General features: G+C 48.1%; 1 protein-coding gene across 4 annotated transcripts; it reads right to left on the reverse strand.

Annotated features, from left to right (window-relative positions):
* Positions 1-6,356: 6,356 nt before the first annotated feature.
* TMPRSS5 (transmembrane serine protease 5) lies at positions 6,357-20,801 on the reverse strand. 4 transcript variants are annotated; one of them, XM_037841489.1, is made up of 13 exons: positions 20,665-20,801; positions 18,818-18,932; positions 18,336-18,434; positions 17,667-17,789; positions 15,640-15,775; positions 15,209-15,322; positions 13,787-13,830; positions 12,840-13,002; positions 11,557-11,729; positions 9,633-9,731; positions 9,006-9,148; positions 8,568-8,720; positions 6,357-6,996 (listed from the first exon to the last, which is right to left on the reverse strand). In XM_037841489.1, exons 1-13 carry the CDS (start codon positions 20,665-20,667, stop codon positions 6,988-6,990), a joined length of 1,374 nt encoding a protein of 457 aa, XP_037697417.1. In that variant the 5' UTR covers positions 20,668-20,801; the 3' UTR covers positions 6,357-6,987. The 4 variants fall into 4 exon arrangements, with proteins under 4 accessions (XP_037697417.1, XP_037697416.1, XP_037697419.1 ...); XM_037841488.1 differs by having other exon boundaries at positions 6,357-6,999; XM_037841491.1 differs by lacking the exon at positions 15,209-15,322 and having other exon boundaries at positions 6,357-6,999.
* Positions 20,802-21,082: the final 281 nt, after the last annotated feature.

The raw sequence follows: 21,082 nt of genomic DNA on the forward strand, positions 1-21,082 counted from the left end.
TCCTTTCTAGGCTCCTGGACCTCCTTCTCTGCCCCAACCCAGCGGCTCTGAAATGCCTCCACACAGATGCAACTAACAGCTGAGTTCCACATTTGGCTTGAACACCACCCTGGGCCTGCTCTCATATTTGTTCCACTGTCTTGTGAGTGCCCTTTATGATGTTTTAGTTTAACCCAGATTTCTCCCATATGTATGTATGGATACATATCCCAAATCCTCTCCCACAGCCTTTCAAATGGCCCAGTACCTGCTCCCAGAGTCCAGTCCTCCTCTCCAGGGTCAGAGCCCCCAGTGGGCACACCCTAAGCAGTGTGGAGTGTCCACCTGCCTGCGCACAAGGCCGTTTGTAGTAGGGGATGGATCTGGAGAAGGGAAGAAAAAGATGGCCATGAGCCGCTTTCCCCATCTCGGCATGTTCCAGGACAGAAATTCAAGGATTTGAGGATTCTAATGGGAACCTGGCCTTCCACATCCTTAAGAAGGTAAATTTGTCATGGCAAAAGGATAGAATATTTTTTATTTAACAATGTGTTAGTTTGATTTGTAACTTGTGACTGTTATATAGTATCTGGGCCTCCACTGACACTCCTGACTCAGCCCCCCCAAATCTTAAAGATGGGCCTGGGGAAGACAGTCTTGGGGGAGAATGACTTAAGATTCAGAGACCCCTGTGGGGAAAATGACACCTACCCTGCCTTCCCCACCCACATCTGCTACCATAGGTATATGTTTCATATATGACCACTATGATTAATTCTTTCCAATTTATTGATCGTGCCTGCAGGATAAAGTGTTATGGTGGGGGGGGGGGGGAGAGTGATTAGCATGGCCTCCCTGAAGGATGAGGACATTTTTGGTGAGAAAAACGTATGAAACGTTGCATAAGAATTTCCCTGACATTGTCCGTGAAGGGGGCAGCTAAAGGGAGTGGGGGGCTGTATGTGGAAACTGGCCAGAATTAGATGTGCCTTTTCAGAGTCAGGGGAGAAATTCTATAGAACCTTACTCCAGGCTCACCAAATTTCATCCCTTTGCCCCCCTTCCCTCAGGTCCTTCAAGTTTCCCACAGAACACACACACACACACACACACACACACACACACAACACACACACACAGCACACAAATACCACACAAACACACACACACATGCAACATGGACCGTATCACCTCCCAGGGGCCTTGTCCTGGCCCCCTCAGGATTTCCACTCTTTTTCTGCCATCTCCCACCATGAGTTTTGACCCACTTAGATTGACTTTGTACAAAAAGTGGCCCCAGGAGAATTACAGTGTCACCAAGATGTGGGCTGCAAAGCCTTGGACATGAGTGAAGAAAACCAGACCCTCTCTAAGGTCACTTTCAGCTGCAAGGCTCCTGTGGAGTCCCAGCCTCAGCCCAGGCTCACCCAGACCAAGCCATACTAGGCCAGGATGAAACACGTTTCTGAATTGTACCCATTATCAGGACCAGGGGTGGCAGACCAGCCCATTGGCAGCACACCATTTTGGGTTCCCCGGATGCACCTGAGTGTTGACAGTTTCAGACCCAAGCTGTCTGCTAATGGTTCTGCTAGCCCAAAACGCTACTCACTATCCCATGTCATGCAGGGGAAAGACTGGAGAACATCTCTAACTCCTGGTGTTTGGAGAGTTGGCCTGAATATACCCCTCCTAGCCTCACCTTCAGTTCTGCTTAGGGTCCCTGCTGGAAAGATGGTGCAAGGGCTTGACTCTCTCCCTGAGTCCCAGCATTGCCCCCACCTGATCTAGCCCCACCTCTCCCTGGTCTGCTGTACAAATATGGGGCTCACTGCCAACTTATGGGAACGGTAAATCTTCCCTCATTCTTTTATTCATGCCCTTACCTCTGCAGATAGTGCGAAGGAAAAACAAAACCCACGAAATCCCTGTGGGCTCTAGCAGTGTAGCAGACTCTTCTCTGCTCCTCTTTGGTCATGTCCAGAGGGCAGGGGTCAGGAGAACAGGCTTACTGAGCTCCGGGAGGGGGCACCCCCACCCCTTATCCTTTCTCCTCCTGAGCCAGTCTCACCCGCTTTCTGCTGACACCTGCCACAGGCTGAGCCCTGTACCAGGCTCTGGGGATCAGAAATCAGTGATCCCTGGTGAAATTGGGAAATCAATATTCAGGAGCAGCATTGTCTTCCCTTCCTAGCCTCCACAAATGGCCGGGGAGCTTCTGGGCCTGGGAGGGCCAGGCTGATTGCTAAAGACATTAGGCGAGGTGAGCACAGCTGCCCTGGCAGTCTGAGGTGCCGCTGTGGGGAGAAGGGGCAGCTGGGGCAGCCGTGGGCCCCGCTGAAGGAGTGACCCTCACTATAAGGGCCTTGAAGCCTAGACAGCATCTGCTGGTGTTGCAGCCTTTGAAAAACAGTCCAGTCTTTGAGAATTCCCAGAAACCTCTTCTTCTTGATGCTCTGGTCTCCAGGGAAGTCTTCCACGAAGGTCAATGAGACCGAAGGAGGAGGGGAAGAAGGTGAGGGATATGACATTTTTCAAAACTCCTTTTATACAGAAGTGAGGTGCCAGGCCTTAGGGTGCCCCACAGTCCTTGTTTGCCCAGGACTGAGGGGATTCCCTCATGGGCTTTCAGTCTGGACAGTCCTGGGAAACTGGGAGGATGGGTCATTCTAACTGGGGGCTGTGGGAAAGGACCCTCCCTCCTGGAGCCTGGTACATGGACCCAAGCTGCCTGCTAATGGTTCCGCTAGCCCCAAACCTTCCTCACTATTCCACCCATGCATGGGGGAAGGCTGGGGAGCAGAGGCGGCCCTTGTGGCCAGCTTAGGGCTGTCAAGGGAAAGTAGGAAAGAGGAAAACATTCAGGTCTTAATGGTGGGTGAGACTATGGCAGAGAGGAGGTTTCCCAGTTGTCTGTGGGGAGCCAGGGCTGTCAGGAAGTAAGCTGGGGGGCACTTGGGAAAACTGTCAGGTCATGGGGCTTGCACCATCCTTGAAGCCTGGGGCCTCAGGCAGCAGCCCTCCCAGGTACCAATGCTGGGCAGAACATGGGAAAAGGGGCTTTGTTAATCTTTTGCCTGGTGCCTTACTCCTCCTCTGGGACCCAGAGGGCAGGCCTCAAGGAGAGCCACATTTCAGAGCCTGAGAAGCCATATGCAAACTTGTTTCTCTAGATCTGTCCCTGGGAACAGGCTCCTCTCCAAGGTGTCCAGACTGGAAGTTGAAGGGCAGATGTCTGAAGAGGCAATGGAGATTTGAGTTAAGGCCAGTCTGACAGGGTATCCCATAGATACCACCTTGCCAAGATCCCTTATTTGACAGGTGAGAAACTAAAATCCAGAGGATCCCTTATTTGACAGGTGAGAAACTAAAATCCAGAGAGGCTGAGTTATTGGTTCAGGGAAAGCACATTCCCAGGTGAGTTGGCTGCTGTGGTTAGAGACCCAGGCGGGACTCTGCAGCTGGATCATTGCTTCCCACCATCAGAACCCCCAAGAGGTTCATTGGAAGGGGGAAAGAGTCTGCTGTTCAGAAGATAAACCCAGCCCTGGGAAAGTCTCTGTCTTCTTGGAGCCCATCTGCTGTTCTAGTAGAGGCACATGAAACCCTTCCTGGCTTGGGACTTCTTGCTTTGTACCATTTGATTCCCCAGCTTTGTCCACTCCAGCATTCACTCTGGGAGGTTCCCCTGGACAGCTGGACTCTGGTGCTTCAGGTACTGCTGGAAATCCTCAGAGGATGCCCACCTGCTCCAGGTCTCCCTTTCCCGGTCTTACCCTTCAAGAGTAAGAAGTTACTCCCTACCTACTTCCAGAACATTTCTAGAAGTGGAGGTATTAAAGACATGGTTAGAAGAGCCACTGAGAACACTGGGCTCCAATCTGTTTAACAGGAAGCAGAGTCCTGAGGATGGGGCAAAAAACCTAACAAGTCCATGTTCATGTGTCTGAGTAGGAGGGTGGGGAAGAATCCAGACCCAAGATGTTGGGGGAGGCTGAAGTGGGACACATACAGGTGGGTTATCCTTTGAGTAGCCATGGGATGGCAAGGGGATCCTACATGTATGGCCAGAAAGAAGGCAAAAAAAGAGAGATGGGGACAATGGAGGGACTCCAGAAAGCCAGCTTCTGACAGCTACTGTACCGTCTTTTAATATTTATACCATTTCCAGTTTTGTTCTATTGTGGGTGAGCCCAGCATCTCCAAAAATAAAATGCAGGAAAGAGCATGAGGAATGTTTCCCAAGGAATGGTAGGGTTACCCCTTTGTTCCTAGCAGCACTTACAGATAAAGAACGACTCTGCAGAAAGTGTGACAGGGAGAAAGAGCCTGCACCCCACTGCAGCCTCAAGACCCCATAAGCAATTAGGAGGACAAATAAGAGAAGGGCTTTGCCCAGGCATGGCAGTGAGAATGACCTGCTTGGGAAGTCTCAGGAGACTCAAAGTTCTGCCCAAGCAAGGGGGGGATGCTGTATCCTTGGTGGGGAGGGTACAGGTTTTCTGCACACAGAAATGCCCTGACTTATTCAACAATAATCCCTTGGAGCTCCCACAGCAATTACTGCTCCACCACTCAGCTTTGTGCCTGGCTGGCCACTATTAAATTTATTACAAACAAGTCTCATTGCACCAATAAGATGGTTGGCTTCTCTACCTCCCAATTCCCTAAAGAGCATAACACAGCTAGGTACCCAGCTCATCCTTATTAAAATCTTTCTGGACCTGAATCTCCCCTCCTTTCCTTGCCCCCACTTCCACCCCTGCATTACAGCTGCTGTCCAAGCAGAACGGGTCTGGCCTAGACTACTCATTCTCTGGGCTTTCCTAAGAGCTGGACTGGCAGATGCTATTAAGAGAAGGGCAGGTAAGAGCTCCTGAGTCTGTGGATCTGACTGGTAGCCTGGCAAAAGATACCAGAAGCTTCTATGGGTAAACAGGGAATGGCTGTTAGCAAAGTGTCTAATTAGCGTACTCTTGACAGTTCTCTGGTAGAAGATACACATTTGTAACATTTACATCAGATCATGAATCTCAGTGAAAACTGAGAATGTGTAAGAATGTTGCCTGAGAAAGGTCTTTGGCAGGAGCCATTCAACTACCCTGGGTTTCAGATGCTTCACCTCTAAAAAGGATGGCAATGCATTACTGTAGGCAGGTGATCCGACCAGATGATCTTATAAAGGATGATCTTTCAATTCTACCCTTCTGTGCAATATTGGACCATATTATTCATCCACATGCAAAGCAGCGATGTGGATTTGGAATAAAATGACTCTGGGCTCACATCCTGGCTCTGGAACTTACTAGTTGGTGGGTCTTGGAGGAGTCACTTAATCTCTCTGAATTAATTTCCAGGTCTGTAAAATGAGACAAAAATAATATCTTCACTGCATAGATGTTGTGAGATTTAAATGAGTTACCTTGTGTGAGTTTTATAAACTGTGAAGTGTTATTCAAATGTTGCTGATTATTAGCAGCTCATAATGACTGTAGTATGTAAAACCTCCTCTTAAATATTAGTAAATGCTTATGGTTGACATCAGACACACAAAAATGAACATAGTTGATGGATTTGCTGTTAATATTTTTTGTCCTGAGCAGGACCTGAGGGAGCCTGGAAGTAAATGCTAATATTAGGGTCAAGGCTGGAGGTCTGGCCTCTAAGAACACAGAAGGAGGCTATTTGCCTCCTGCTGGGGCTGAGATCTGCAATTTGGCAGCAGACTCCCAGGAACCTTTTCCCCAGGTAATAAACTGACAGTAACTCGAGGCCCTGATTTTTTAGTGCCAAGGGAGCAGACTATCCATGAATGAATATTCATTTATACTACCCCTCAAAACAAATATGCTGATAAACTCACAAAGTTTTGTTATCGCTAAATGCTAATTGCATTTCCTTGGGTAAGTTCCATAAAAAATTCATTGCAGTTTTTAGAAACAAGAAGCCTTTTGCATTTTAATTGCTAGAGAGGAGAAAGTAAGGGAGCAGCTCAAGCAGGAAAATGCTAACTAGGCATAAACTAAGAAAGGAATCTCCCAAGCCAAAAGGCCCAGTTCTGAAATAAGAGCTAAGAAGAAGAAATAGGTCTTATGGGAAGGCCAGACATTCCCTAAAAGATCATTCACTTAAGTGGTTTTCAAACTCACAGTGTCAGAACACCTGGGTGGCTGGGGATTTTCGTTGCATATCATGACATGTAGATATACCAAGTTTAGAGAATTAAATAAATAAACACATGCCCAGATTCTGGAGTATATGAGTAGGAATAAGCACCAAAACTTTAACCAGCATGTATGACAGGAAAGTTGTAATTCAATTCCTTAACCTCTGTGTGCATGTGTGTGTGAGAGAGAAAACGTGAAGTAGACCAAGACCATATATCATTTCACTTTAATAACAGAACTCCTTGGTTCAGTTCACAGAACTGTAATTTTAAAACCAGTACCCTATTCTGACCCCAACCTCCTTGTTGTACAGTGCCCCAAGCCATGCAGGGCCGGCCAGAGCCCAGAGGGGATAAGAGGAAGTGGGGGAGACTAGAGGATCCTGACACCCAAGGGCTTGGTGTGGGCTGGTCCAGCCTTGACCCCATCTGCCCAGGAGCCTTGGAGCCAGGGGCTCCTCTAGGGAGGCACTTAGCCACCTGAGGGCACAGGGAGAAGGCAGGACTGGGGGTATCCCGGAACATCCTCCAAAAGATGTGCTCAGGGGCTGTGGGGAGGGTGGGGCCGGAGGGCAGGCAGCCCGCTGCTTCCTGCTGCCTGTTCCTTTCCAGCTCCTGCCTCTCTCTTCCTCCCCCACATCCCTCAGCTCTCCCACCTCCCAACCCACCACAGCCTCTGCCCGGTCAGAGAACCTCTGGTGAGAAGGAAGGACTTGAAATCAGGGCTGGAGGGGTGAGGCTGCACGGTCCGGTGGCTGGTGTAGGTGGTGACTGTCCCTCTCGTGGAGTGATCTTGTAGGTGATCCAGGCCTCCTACATCTGGGTGGCAGCAACTTCTCCATCTAATGTACCTGCTAGAGATCCCAGGAAACATGAGGCTGGTACCCAGTGAGTTTGGAGGAAACAACAGGACACAGGGGAAAGAATCCCAGATGTAAAGATAAAGGAACTGGTATATACTCAGAAGACTTGAAAGCAGGGACTCAAACATACTTGCACAATGATGTTCATAGCAGCATTATTCACAAAAGCCAAAAGGTGGAAACAACTGATATGTCCATCAGCAGATGAATGGATAAGCAAAATGTAGTAAATCCATATGGTGGAATATTATTCAGTCTTAAAAAAGGGAATAAAGTTCTGATACAAGTCACTACATGGATGAATCTCAAAAACATTATGCTAAGTGAAAGAAGCCAGACACAACAGGACAAATATTGTATGATCCCACTTATATGAAATATCTAGATAAGCAAATTCATAGAGATGGAAAGTAGATTAGAAGTTCCCAGGGGCAGGAGAAAGGGGAGAATGGGGAGTTAATGCTTAAAGGTTACAGTTTCTGTTTTGGATGATGATAAAGTTTTAGTGATGGACGGTGGTGATGGTAGCCCAACATTGTAAAAGTAATAATGCCACTGAATAGTATACTTAAAAATGGTTACAATAGTAACTTTTTATATCACAGGTGTTATCACAATAAAGTAAATTAAATAAATTTTAAAAGCTCAACTCTATGGTATATAAATTATATCTCAAAAAAGTTGTTAAAAATTAGAAAAAAAAGTAAAATAAAAAAAAGATAAAGGAGTTGGATTCACAGTCTGCCTCCACCATGTACTAGCAGAGTAACTTTCATTTTAATAAATTACTTAACAGTTCAGAACCTTAATTTCCCTCTCTATCAAATGGGACTGAAAATATCTGCTTCTCTAGGTTTTCTGTATTATTTGAATGAGAAGTTGATATATACATCCCCTGTAAATGCTAAAGTTTATATGCCACCACTTCCCAACCCCAAGCCCAACCTTGGAGAAAGAAGTTTTTCATTATCATATCCTGCATTTGAAAAACACTTCATACAAATAAAGTGTTTTTATATATATATAATCTCCTTTGGCCCTCCCTTCGAACAGATGAAACTGAGTGGCTTGCCCAATGCCACACAAGAATTAAGTAGTGTCAGGATCCCAACTAGGAAATGCTGAGCTCTTTCCATTGTGCACAGAGTTCAGGCACTGGTAACTGCCTTAGAGAACAGGGGTGAACGACAATGATAAACACGTGCATAAATGATGCTTATTGATCACTTCCTATAAGCCTAGCAGTGTCCTATATCACTCAGTCATCACAACAGCATGTAAGCTAGCTGTGTAGAAATTCTGGGGAAATGGAGGTTTAACAAATTTAGGAACTTGCCGAAGGCCTCATGGTAAGTGGCAGATCTGGGCTATAAACTCAGCTCTGCTCTTACCCAGTTAAATGCCTAAATCTATAGAAATCCAATGGATTCTATTTTATAAGCTTCACTCTTTCCTCCTCCCACTCTCAGTGGGGCTCAGGCCCAAGGGGTGAGGCTCATAGTTTCCGAGGAACACGTCCTTTGGAAACCTCCTCGCTGCACCCCCACCTCCACACTCACCTGGACCGTGTCGTGGATCCAGTCCAAGAACTCTGCTACCTTGGCATAGACTCCCGGGTGATTGGGCTCTGCACAGCCACGGCCCCAGCTGACCACTCCCACCAGGCGCCACTTGTCCCCATCTGGGCATACCAGGGGTCCCCCGCTATCCCCCTGAGGGAAGCAGGCATGGGACATAGAGAAACTGCTGATTAGTCCTTTCTGGTGGGGGGAGCACCAGTCCTCCGCAGGAGGAGGGGTGTGTGTGTTTGCTGGATTCTCCTTCGCCTGCCCTTCTTGCTTGTGACACCCCTCTTAAACCCTGAGTGCACCCAGCTGGGCCAGCCTAGGGTCCTCTCTCTCTTGAAAGGCTTGTTCATGCCCACATGCTCAGACCAGGGTGCCAAATCATGGCAGGCCCTCCTGTCTTCTCCCACCACAGGCTCCCACGGGCTGCACCTGGCATGCGTCGGTCCTCCCATCCAGGTAGCCCGCACACAGCATGCGGGGGGTGAGGGCCCCGCTGTACATGCAAGAGCTGTTGCAGAGCTGGGTGCTGAGCAGGGGCACCACTGTGTCCTGGAGCGTGGCAGAGCTGTGGGCTGTGGAGACAGGGACAAGGAGGAAGACGGAGAAAGGCTGCAGGGCACCAAGCAAGGCCGGGAAGGCAGAGCCGCAAAAGGGAAGGTGGTTAGAGGAACACGGGACTCAGATACCCAGAGAGGGTAGCCCAGGGTAGGAGCTACAGACTCTGGGCAAAGAGGTAGGGGCCTGATCAGACTTCAGGGCTGGGAGGAGGAAGAATGGGATTCACACACCCACCAAATGCCCAAGGCCTGGCAATCTTGAGCAATGGAAGGCAGGGTAAAGGGCCTGGGTTTAGGGGAAACTTGGGGGTTATACTTGCCAGAAAGACCAGGCAAGTGAGACTGGGGGTCCCAGGTCTGGCCAACAGTGATGCCAGAATAAAAGGGGGCTAGTACTGACAGTGGCCAGGGCAGGTGGAGAAGTGGGGGATCTTACCTTGGGGAAGGAGGCCCCCTCCCCCATGCTGCTTTCACCCAAGGGCCCTGGGAGCTCACTCACTATGGCTGGGGTCGGCGTGGCCCCAGCCGGACACCCAGCACCGTGAGCCCCTTGGGAACTCCTGCTCCTCGGCTGGCAGGCACACAGCGCCCACGGTGTCTGTGGAGAGGCATGTGGTCCTGGTCCCCACTCAGGTGCAGCGTCCTGCTCCAGAGCCCGGGACAAAGGACCAGGGCTGGCAGATCCTCACCCCTCTTCTCACAGAGTCCTGGCTTCCTGGCCTCCCCTAGCCAGGGGCCTCATTTATCATTGCACACCTCGCATTGACCCCCTTGGGTCACCATGGACAGAGGACAATGTGTAAATCACTATGCATATCGCCCCCTAGGGGTGGGACGTGCACCTGCGGCACGCCCCCTACCTCGCCTTCTGGAAGGAACACGGCACTGTGCGCAGGGTGCGAGAAAGTGGAAATTCCTTCCGGGCACAGGGTACAACTTCTAATGAGGACCCATTTTGGATTTTTCCCTTGGGTGTCTAATCCTCTCGGGTGTGTTTCCAAAACACCCTGTGGAGCGGAGTGCAAACAAGATTTTAGGTAGTACATAGACATGCCATTAAATAAACACTGATTCACATGGGGAGAAAGTGATTTCCTTTGCAATTCTCTTTCAGTCTCTCTAACCACATCGAGGAGGAAAACTCTGTTTGGTACTACTCTATTCCTCTCTAATGCCTGCCAATCTCCCATTAAACAAGGAGACAGCAGGCCCCAGGCTCATCTCCTTAAACAGTGGATAATACCTATAGAGAGCTTAATTTTATTTTCATTCTATGTACTTTTTGTGGTTATTGTCTATTTTAAGTAAAATAGGTTTTCCAGTAGGTAGTAATTCTCTTTTAAGTATATTTAAGTGGCTCAATTAAAAAAGATTAACTGTTGAACAGTAGAGTGTACATATATGATAATTTGTGAAAGGAGTATAGAAATGACAGATATTTGGGAAACTTGAGGGTACAGGTGGGGAGGGGAGGGAGGAGTGCTAAGTATATAAGACTGTGCATGTGTGAAATTGTGTATGAGTATGTACATTTGTGCATATGAATGCACATGTGTGAGCATGTGTGTACACACAAGAATGAGGATATCTCTGAATATATGTGTGGAAATGTACATACGTGTGTGTCAGTGTGTGGGCATGAGAGTGTGTGCGTGTGTGCACACGTGTGTATGGTATGTATGCATCTGTGTGTGCATGAGTGTGTAGGGATGTGCATGTCTGAGGGTTGCAGTGACTATGCAGTTGAGTGTGCATGTGTGAGTATGCATAAGTGTGAGTCTGTGAGGTGTTTGAATGTGTACATGTGTAAGTGTGAATATGTGTAGAGGCATGTTGAGAGGGCTGTTGCTGGGGACACTGCAGCCTGGGCTTGCTCCTCCAGGGCAGGTATTAGAGCGGGAGAAGCACTGGCCCTGGAGTCAGAACACCAGGCTCAGGAACCGTTTGCTGCGTGACCTCAAAGAGAATCACTTCCCTTCCTAGGCTTCAGTGTCCTTATCATATGTACCTGCTTTATCTACCTGTCATGCTTTTTATGATTGAATGAAATTCTATTGGGGAGGGGAGAAAATCTTAACTGTAACATGTCACAAAAAAAGGGCTGGGAACTGGGATTGGCCTGGCAGAAGGGTGGAACAACCTGTTGGGAGACAGAGCAGCTCTGAAGCTCTGCTTGGGACCACAAGGCAAATCCTGTCATAAAAAGGACCTGAACACTTTCCCAAAAGAGCCCATACAACAAGAGTTAGGGCAGCTTCAGGTCCAGGTTATACCAAAATTCACTACAGTCATGTTTATATTAATATTGTCATGTTTATAGAGCTAGGAGGAAACCCTAGAAACCAGGCTGCCTCTCTTCCCATTCAATCCCTGCTCCTCTCTCCCCATGGTCCCAGGCTGCTCTTCCCCAGCTCAGGCCTCACCTGAGAAGTTGAGTGGCATCCGGAGCCGCAGGAGGGCGATGTCGTAGTCGTGATTCTGGGCATTGTAGAGTGGGTGGAGGATGATCCTTTCCACTAAAGCCCCCTGATGTGGCCTGATGGTGCTGAGGCTGACCAGCCCTGTGTACACCTGCCAGCTGGACAGACGTGATAGCCTGAAAATGCACAAGGGTCCATGCTGAGCCGAGAAAGGAAGGAGCAGAAGAGGTTGATATAACTGAAGTGGCAGGTGGAGGAAGCTGGTGGAGAGGCCATTTAGCAGGGTTCTCCATTCCCAGATCATAGGGACTATACCCCTTAGCATCCCCTCAGCAGTTGGTAAGACACCGGGCATGCAGTAGGTGTTTCATAAATGCTGAAGGATTGACAGGTGGAGAAGCAAGACACTATGGGTCATCTGCAGCAACCATCCTCTTTCCTGCATAAGCCCCCTCTCTATATTTTTTTTAATGACTCTGGTGGGACTTGAACCCACAACCTTTGAATCATGTTTCACAACAATGGGAATTTTTGTTTGGTATCATAACTCTAGGCCAGGTTAGAAAACCTTGAATCAGTCCTCTCTCTTGACTATTATGTGTGATCATGGGAAGTCACTTCCCCTCTCTCAGCTTCAGTTTCCTCATTGCAAAATAGGAATAACACTATCTGCCCTGCCCGCCACCAAGAGAAAAAGACCAAAGAGCTCTTTCATTCACTCCTCCAACAAATATTTTTTAAGCACCTACTATATTCCAGGGACTACTCTAGGCCCTGGGAACACAGCAGTGGAAAAACTGACAAAGGGTTTCAGTGGCAAACAAGACAGAGCTTCCAGGTAAAGGAGAAGAAAGACATTAAACAAATTACATGCCTTCATTACAGTGATAATAAACATTAAGAAGTACAGAGACTGTGGACAGTGGATTGTATACCATGGATGATTGTATGGTATGTGAATGTATTTCAATAAAACTGAATTTAATAATAAAAAAAAAAAATTTCAAAAAAAAAAAAAAAAAGAAGTACAGAGAGCTGCAAAAGTGAAAGCATTTTAAAAATTTAAAAACTGAACAAACAAAAAGAACCAATGTTTGTATTATTACTACTATTCATGCAAAGTTCTTGACACTGAAAGGGGAGAACTTCCCAAATAGTACCCATGGAATATATATATATATATATAATATATAGACACCTGGAAGCAGAGAGTTGGGTGTAGACATTTTATACAGGATATACCAACAGCCAGACAGAAACGGTGGTTAAGCTCCCCGGGGACTTGCCTGTGCACGCAGTGCGCAGCTGTCACCACCCAGTGTGGTGCCAGCACAGAGCCCCCGCATGTGTGCCGGGAGCCCAGGGCCACGCTGGCCTGCCATGGCCAGCGCCCAGGAGCCACGGCCTGCCCGCCAACTATCCTGGAAGCCAGGGGCCTTGCTCCACATTCTGCAAACAAAGAAGGGTCAGAAGGAAGGAAAGAGAAAGAGAGAGGTGTAATATTTGCCTGGTCCTATCTCTCAGTGAATGTGGTCCAGTGCCAAGCTCCAGAAAGCCAGTGTGGACAGCTCTCATTTACTGTACCTGGTGTTTTAGGTATGGGGTCCTGGAGGGTAGAAATGTTGATAACACATCTGTCTGCCCATCAGGTCCAGAGCTCCCCAAGAGCAGGGACTATGTCTGCATTATCTATGTAGTCCCAAAGCCTAACATAATGCCTATCTCACAGTAAGGGTCAAAAATGTTGGTTGGATGGATGGATGCACAGATGGACAGATGGATAGATGGATAGGTGGATGGATGAATGGCAAGACAGATGACAGGGACTCCACAGGCTGTCTCCCATTTGGCCTCTAACTCACCACCCTCTCTTGGTCTTCTGAAGCTGCTAACATATTACTCAATAGACACTAAGAATTTCACCTTTAACGGGCTTTCCAGAAGGAAGGGGGAGTGAGGGTCAGAGGCCAAGGCAGAGGATGTTGGGTGGTGAAACAAGAAGACCATCAGCCCAGCCCAATGCCTGGGTGGGAACATGGCAGGGGCTTAGGCAGGGCTCTGTTTTGGCAGAACTCTGTCTGCAAGAAGGGGCCCAGCAGATAAATGGACAGGCAAGCAGGTAACCCCACCCCAGACCCAGCTGAGCCTCTCTACAGGGCTCTTCTACATTGAGGGGCTGGAGAGAGGGGAGTCTTCTTCCTTGCACCACCACCTCCCTGGGTCCATGACTTACCAGAGCATTTGAGGGAAACAATTCGGCCAGAAGTGCAGTTGTTTCTGCAAAACAGAAGACCCAACAGGAAGCTGGCTAGAGGCCCACTGTGAGGCTGTGCACACCCACCCAAGGGCATGGAGGATGGGGTATTGGAGGGAACAGTGTTAGACTGAGCCTTCTCATGTAGCCACAGCCTTAAAAACATGACTATTTTCTATCCCCACCTCCTCATAACAGGTCTATGGGACAACGCTCACTCTGCTCAGTGTCCCAGAGGGCAACAGCAGGACTTCACGGACATTGAGGGTCAATTTGTGCAGGGCCCAAATGTATAGAGTATTTGTAGATGGGAAGCCCAGATGCTCCCACTAAGTGTCCCCTGAATAAATGTGTTCAATGAATGAATAAATAAGTTAGTGAATAAATGAATCAGGCTCTTTATCCCATGCTTCTTTCTAGACTTATTCTATCCTCTGTCTCAAGCCCTTTCTTGGGCCTTGCAGATTCATATCCTTGCTCTCCTCTCTGCCCTCCACTCTCTTAGAAGCTGCAATTCCTTTTTGACCAAAATTCTCTTCTCTTTATTTTCTCATCCTTGGCCTCCAGTAGCCCCAATGCCCGGATCCCCTTAGATTCTTCCAGTTTCCAAACCCACAGTTCTCAGGGCTCTCCTGGTGGGTTCAGTACCTCTATTTGCCCATTCAGGTATCTAAGACAGGAAACCATTCAGGGATGCCCCCTTCTCTGCCCATTTCCCATGGATGGACCCAGAAGACGGGCTGGGCAGGAGGGACCCGAGGAAATGGCTCAGATCAGAAAAGCTGTGCAAGGATGGAAAGGCTTTAGAGAGGTGATTGGGAGGCCCACCTCCTCGGCCAGGAGGCTTCTGGGCAGCTTGAGGAAGCCCAAGCAGGAGCAAAGACCCTCTCAGGTTGTACTTGCTCTCCCAGAGTCCTCTTTTCTGGGAGGCTCTTCAGGCACCATGCAGCTCTTAGCCAGAACCACTCAACTCTTTCTCTCCAAAGATACCAGAATTATCCAAATTAAGTGTGGCAGGTTGCAAGAGCATTTAGTTTGGAGACAGGAGCCTGAGTTCAAGACATGTTTGGCTGCTTATTAGTTCTACATCCTTAGACAAGGCTCTTTACCTGAGTCTTGGTTTTCCTGCCTGTAAAATGGGGATACGGGTTCTATTTCTAATCCTGTGAAAATAACAGCCAACTCTGTATGATGGGCAAAAAAGATAACGTATATGAAGCTGTGATGGGCAGGGCACCCGTGAACTGAGTTTGTCATTTCTGACTGAGAAGTGGTCCTCTTCATCCTATCTTTGCACTGCCTATGTTCTCGCCACAATGCTCCCAAGACAGGAAGATTTTCACTGGTCTGCCCACCAGGAAGTGAAGGGCCCCACTCACCTAACCTCCTCAGAAGCCCTACCTGGGCTGCCACACCTCCTTCAGGAGGCTCCTCAGTCTAGGAGAGAGCTGAGCAAACCCCTGGGAGCTGTTGAGCTTGATGTCAGACAGGTTCACTCCCCTGTGGTGAGTGAGTCTTGGCAAAAGAAAGGAGGAAACTGGCTTTAAACTGCAGCCTGAGAGATGGTGGTTAGTCATAACTGGAATGTGCATGGAACATTATACCAGCATAGTGACCAAGTAAGGCTGTGAAAATGACTTCTTCTGGGGTTTATCTTTGTTAAAAAGCAGGGATGCTCAAAGGAGAGGAACAGACTGGGCTGCGAGGCCAGGGGAAGGCCATTTCCTGAGCACTCTGCTTGTGACAGGCACAGGAGCTCTCCACCTCCTCCTACACCTGCCGACTTCACCAATCTCCCACCCTTCTCAGTCCTCTGGTCTGGCTCCAGCTACCTGAGGTGTCCAAGGCTCCGGCAGATCTGCATCCCCAGGACAGGGCTCCAGCCCTCGTGGCACACCAGGAGCCATGCCGGCCAGGCCCTCACCTGCACTTCCAACAAGAAGTCCTCGGTGTTTATTCTGAAAGATACTGAAACCACAGCATGAAAACCACATCCACCTGCTGCAGAGCGGGGGAACGGGGGGCGCAGGGGACGCAGGGGATGCTGGAGTGGGTGGAGTTGGGCGCTGAGGGACCTGAAGAGGCCTTCATGACCACATCTGGGTCACCCCAACATCAGGCTCCCTGTGTTCCAGACTGTCAGGCCCATCACAGTCCCCCTCTGAGTCACATTACCCTCTTGATTCTGAGAACAAAATAACCCCTATCTGTGGAGCACTTTGATTTTGTTTTTTAACCAAGTGCTTTTTTTTGTTTTTAATACAAGGACAGTTACCCTCTTTTATATTGATTCTGTCCATTTAAGAACATGATTTTTCTCTCCAATAATTTTTTATGACATTCAATAAAGTATTTAATACCTCTTGCAATGATTATTTCTAGGTATTTTGTAGTTTATTTTGATATTTTCATTGTTTTTTTTCCCCAGTGCATTTTCTAGTTGATTATTGCTGATGCAAATAGCTAAGTCATTAATTTTTGTATATTATTTTTCTATATTCCAGATGAATAAATTCTTATATTAGTGATAACACTGTTTTGACAGTCAGAAATTTTCTAGGTAAAAAGCCATATCTTCTGCAAATTGAGAGTTTTGTCTCCTCGTATACTTTTTCAAAAATAATTTTTGTTATTTTGGCATTAACTGAGGCTTCCAGAATTAGGCTGGATATAAAGGAAGAACATATTTTTCTCTTGTTTCTTTACTTAAATGGAGGTGATTCCAATATTTCACTTCTTAAACAACATATGATAACAGTTTTCAGGTAGCTAAAATTAATAAATTATGAAAACTCTCTTCTATTGCTACCTGACTTAGAGGATTTTCATGATTGAATCAATAAATCGTATTGGGTTTTATTACATGATATAGCCTCTGTAATCCACTAATAAAATTTAGTATGTTGACTTTCATTTAATCCTAGTATTAGTCTGACACCTCACTAGGATCTTGCACTGTATCCTGTGTCCTAAGTCTGGGACCATTGAGATTTGATTTTTATTTAAATATATACCAAGTGCTTTTCAGTGTGCTCTATCACAGTCTTCATGGCAGCCCTGTGAGGTGAGTCTTACTATGCTCGCCCTTCTGCAGGGGGAAAGCTCAGGTCCAGAGACTAAGCTTCTTCCCTAAGACCACAGAGTCAGTAAGTGATGGATCCAGGACTTAAGTCCAGGTCTTCTGATTTCAAATTTCATCACAGTAATCGTTACCATTTATTGAGCATCTACTTTTTCCAGGTTCTGTGTAAAGCTCCTTCAATAGAGTAACTCATTTTATCCTTACAACTTTATGCTTTAAATGTTTTTATTTCCATTTTGTAGGGAAGGAAATGGAAGCTTGAAGAAATAGTGTGCCCAAGGCCACACAGCTAGGGAAAGGCACTCTAAGAGCTGTGCCTTAATAACTGCTGTCCTATTTCACCCATCTGTCCGCCAGCATCTGGGCAGCCTCTTCACTGGAGGAAGGATGAGAAGTGATGCTCCCAGTCCACAGGACAAAGATTCCTGCTGGTCAGACCCTGGCAGCCTCCCACCACCCACACACACACACATGCCTGGCTCCTCTTTCCCCTCAGCTGTGGGCTCACTCTGCCCCAAATGACAAGTCTCCATCCCTTCTGCCAGCCTGGGCTCCCAGCCAGGCCCCTGCTAGAGGTCAGACCAGTCCTCGGGGAGTGCTGAAAGCCCCAACTCAGAGATCAACTCTTACACCAGAAGGAGGAGCGACAGATGGGTGGCAGCAAATAGATGGCCCTTCATTTTGGTCCTCTTGCCCCCAGCCAGAAGGAGGGCCACAGGACTGCGAAGGGACCCGGGGCAGAGGAGAGAGGAGTGAAGCCTTGGGGGTGGGGCCCACCTGTTTTGGGAAGTGAGGGGAGTGGGGCTTCCTCACTCCTGGCCCCTGAGCAGCTTGAAGTCATCTCCTCGTCCTGCAAGGTCCCAGAAATGGGCTGAGAGGCAGCTGGCCACAGATACAGCACTTCAGAGGAGAAGGACAAAGAGAGGGTCACAGAAAAGAGGTTGGGGGAAGGGGAGGGATTCCCAAGGAGGGGCTAAGGTGCAGAACAAGACACTCTAGTGGTGGAGGCAAATGCAACACACAGGACTCCTGCCTTTAGGCAGGTCCCCAACTAACCTTCTAAGAAGCACACTGTGCTCTCCCCCACCCCGTTCCCTCCCTTTCCCTCCCTCTCCTTCCCTTTCTCTCTTTCTGTCTCTCTTTCTTTCTCCCTCCCTTCACCCCTCTTCCCCTCATTGGGAAAAATTTCTAGAAAAAGTGTGGCTAAAGCCTTTCTGGGTCATCTATTCAAGTAACTTAAGATTTAAAAAGTTCTCCTTTATGTAGAGCCTAAATCCCCCTGCTGCAATTTCATCCCTTCTCCCCTTGCTATCTCCTAAGACTAGATGAAGAAAGCTCATCCCATCTACATTTATCGCCCGCCCAGCACCTGCTGCTCTCTTCCAGTATCCCCCAGCCCCTGTTCTTTGTCCCTCCACAGCCCACTAAAGGGTCCCCCGCACTGACCTAGAAACCACGAGCCAACACCTGCACCAGCCAGCAGTCCCAGGGCTCCCAACACCACACAGCCATGCCACACGGAGCGCCAGCACCCTGCCTGAGAGACTGTGGGGAAGGGCAAGGAGCACCTGGGTGTCCTACTCTTGCCTGCCAGCCTTACTTCACCATGGGTCTCAGCAACCATTGAGCTACAGCAGGAGGCTCACCCATCCTGCACCCTGCCCACCTCCCGCTGCCCCATCATCCTGGAATAGGTGGGCAGCAGGGCACTGGTCACTGAGGCCAAAAGGGCCTTATCAATCCCCCAAATGGGAACCAGGGAGCAAAGTCATGTCTGGGGATAAATAGTGAGGCAGCCTCACACCATCAATCATTTGGGGTTGCTCTAAGGAGGATCCACAGGGAAGAAGAGAATGTGAGGAATGTAGGAAGATTATACTTTCACTTCCCCCACCCCTGTCCTTCCCCTACTGCCCAGTCTGGCCTACTGGGTTGCTGCTGGGTCTCGGGCTTCCATAACTCGTCTTCTTTGAAGATCCCAGGTCCTGGGCTTTCCTCTGCATACTGAGCCTCCTTAGGGGCTTGGTCATCCATCCTCAGGCTCTGGGGAAATAGTTGTCAGACATCCAGGATCCTTGCCACCCTCATGTCGTGTTTTGACAAAAGATGTCCCAAAACTCTGCGTTGGCCCACTACCAGTCCCCATTCACTAACCTCGTCAGTGCCCTCATTGCCACTTGCAAACCTTTATTCATCTTAGGGACTTCCTGGGTGCTCCCATAGGCTCTTCTCCATGCCCTCTCTTCTCTCCTGGAACTTCTAACCCTACCTACCTTACTCTTACACAGCCAATAAGTTTCAGAGCAAGGACTGGAATTCAGATTTGGCCAACTCCAAAGTTCACACTCAACCACCTCCTCATCCTGCCTCCTGTGAGCCTCAAGAACATCTGCTTAACTCCCTCTATATCCCTCCTCAGGTCTCAAGATCCCACTCTTCTCCATCCCCTTCTATCTCAGAAGAGGAAGTGCCACCTCCCTCATGTGTCCGCCCACCCATCCATTCATTCAGTAAATACTCTTTAGCCCAAGTGCACAAGCCTCTACAGGGGACACTGTAAGGAGTTCAGGATAAGTCTCCATGGACAAACCCCTCAACTCGCACCTCTGATATTTTGCTAATTTACTTGATCCTGAAGATTAAGTCATATAAATAAAGCAGAGTATGTTAACTGCCAGAAGAAAAGGACAGCTAAACTACCACTGGCTTTCAAAAGAAGGAGAGCTTACTTCTCACTGGGGAGATCAAAGAAGGCTCCCTAGATGAGGCAGCCTCTGTGAGGCGCCATCATGGATGAAGAGAATTTGAGCTGACATATATGGACATTGGGGATTCCAGGCAAAGAGGATAGCATTAGGCAAAGGCATGGGAATAAGAAAGCATAGAGCAGTGCAGGTTTATGAAGTTTATGAGCCATGAAGAAGTATGATGAAAAATAAGAACTTGGAAAAAACATTGGACTACTGGTTCAAAGCCTTCTGTGTGAACTTGGACAACTCAGGCTGTCTCTCCAAACTTCAATTTTCTCACATATAAGAGTGACAACCCCTAGTTCTTAATGACTAATCTCCCTACTCCAGTGTCTCATCTCCCTCCATTCATGTTCCATGCTGTAGAGCCAGAGTAGTCTTTCTAAAATACAAATCTGATCAAGTTAATCCATCTTAAATCTATCTTTATAGCTTTCAGGACAATTTCAAAGCTCTGTGACATATCTCACACAGTCCTTCAAGATTTCACCCTTGCCCTCCTCTCTAACCTCAACTGCCAGCACTAAGTCCCTCCACAGTGGAACACAGGATCATACTAACACACATGCCATTCCTCAACAGCTTAATGCATTCTCACACCACGGAACTTTGCACTTGCTGCTTCCCTTCCTCACTGAGCAGACTCAGCTTGGACATCACTCCCTCAATATCAAACACCACCCACCCAAGCTCACGCTTTTCTAGGCTTCTTTCAAACCTAAAAAAAAAAAAATGGCTTTTCATAGTACAGGACCTTTTGGTCCTCCATTTGAGAAGGAATTTGGTATAATAATGATTGGCATCATTATTGTACTAAGCACTCGGTTAGGCATACAGGGGATAAGAGAGGACAGTAAAAAGCAGTTCCTGGAGAGCAAAGAGGGGAGTGGGCACACAGGGTCCCCTCTAGGATCAGCCCCTGCATCAGAGTCACTCTAGGAGCCTCCTTTCACAAGTCTAGAATCTTAAGAGCAGGAAAGAGAGAGAGGAGACAAAGCAAGGATGGCCCAGAGCAGTAGCCTTACCATATGGGTCAGCAGCAATCAAAGTAAACCTCAAAGTCTGCTGGACAGAGTTCCTCTCCTCTTCTAAGGTTCAGCAATGATTAAAGAGTCCAGGCTGCTTTGTTGGAGGTTGAGATCTCTGGCTTATACATGGCCCCTCCCTTTGTTCTCCCTCCACACACATACACAGACACGCACCAGAGAGACAATGAACTCTGTCTGCTCAGGACCCATGAATAAGCCCCTTGTTGCAAGAAAGGGGGCCAAGGGTGAGGCCAGGCTTGGCAGTCCCAGTCTCTCCCATATGCTAACTGGAAGCATAGAAATAGAGAAAAAGGTTATGTGGAGGAGGGGAGGCCAGCTGCCATTGCTTAGCAACCTGGTCCCTTGTGCCAAAAAGTGTGTCCCATGCATGCTAGCACAATTCTCCCTTCTGCTG

The sequence above is a fragment of the Choloepus didactylus genome, chromosome 6, assembly GCF_015220235.1.
Source record: "Choloepus didactylus isolate mChoDid1 chromosome 6, mChoDid1.pri, whole genome shotgun sequence".
NCBI lineage: Eukaryota > Metazoa > Chordata > Mammalia > Pilosa > Megalonychidae > Choloepus > Choloepus didactylus.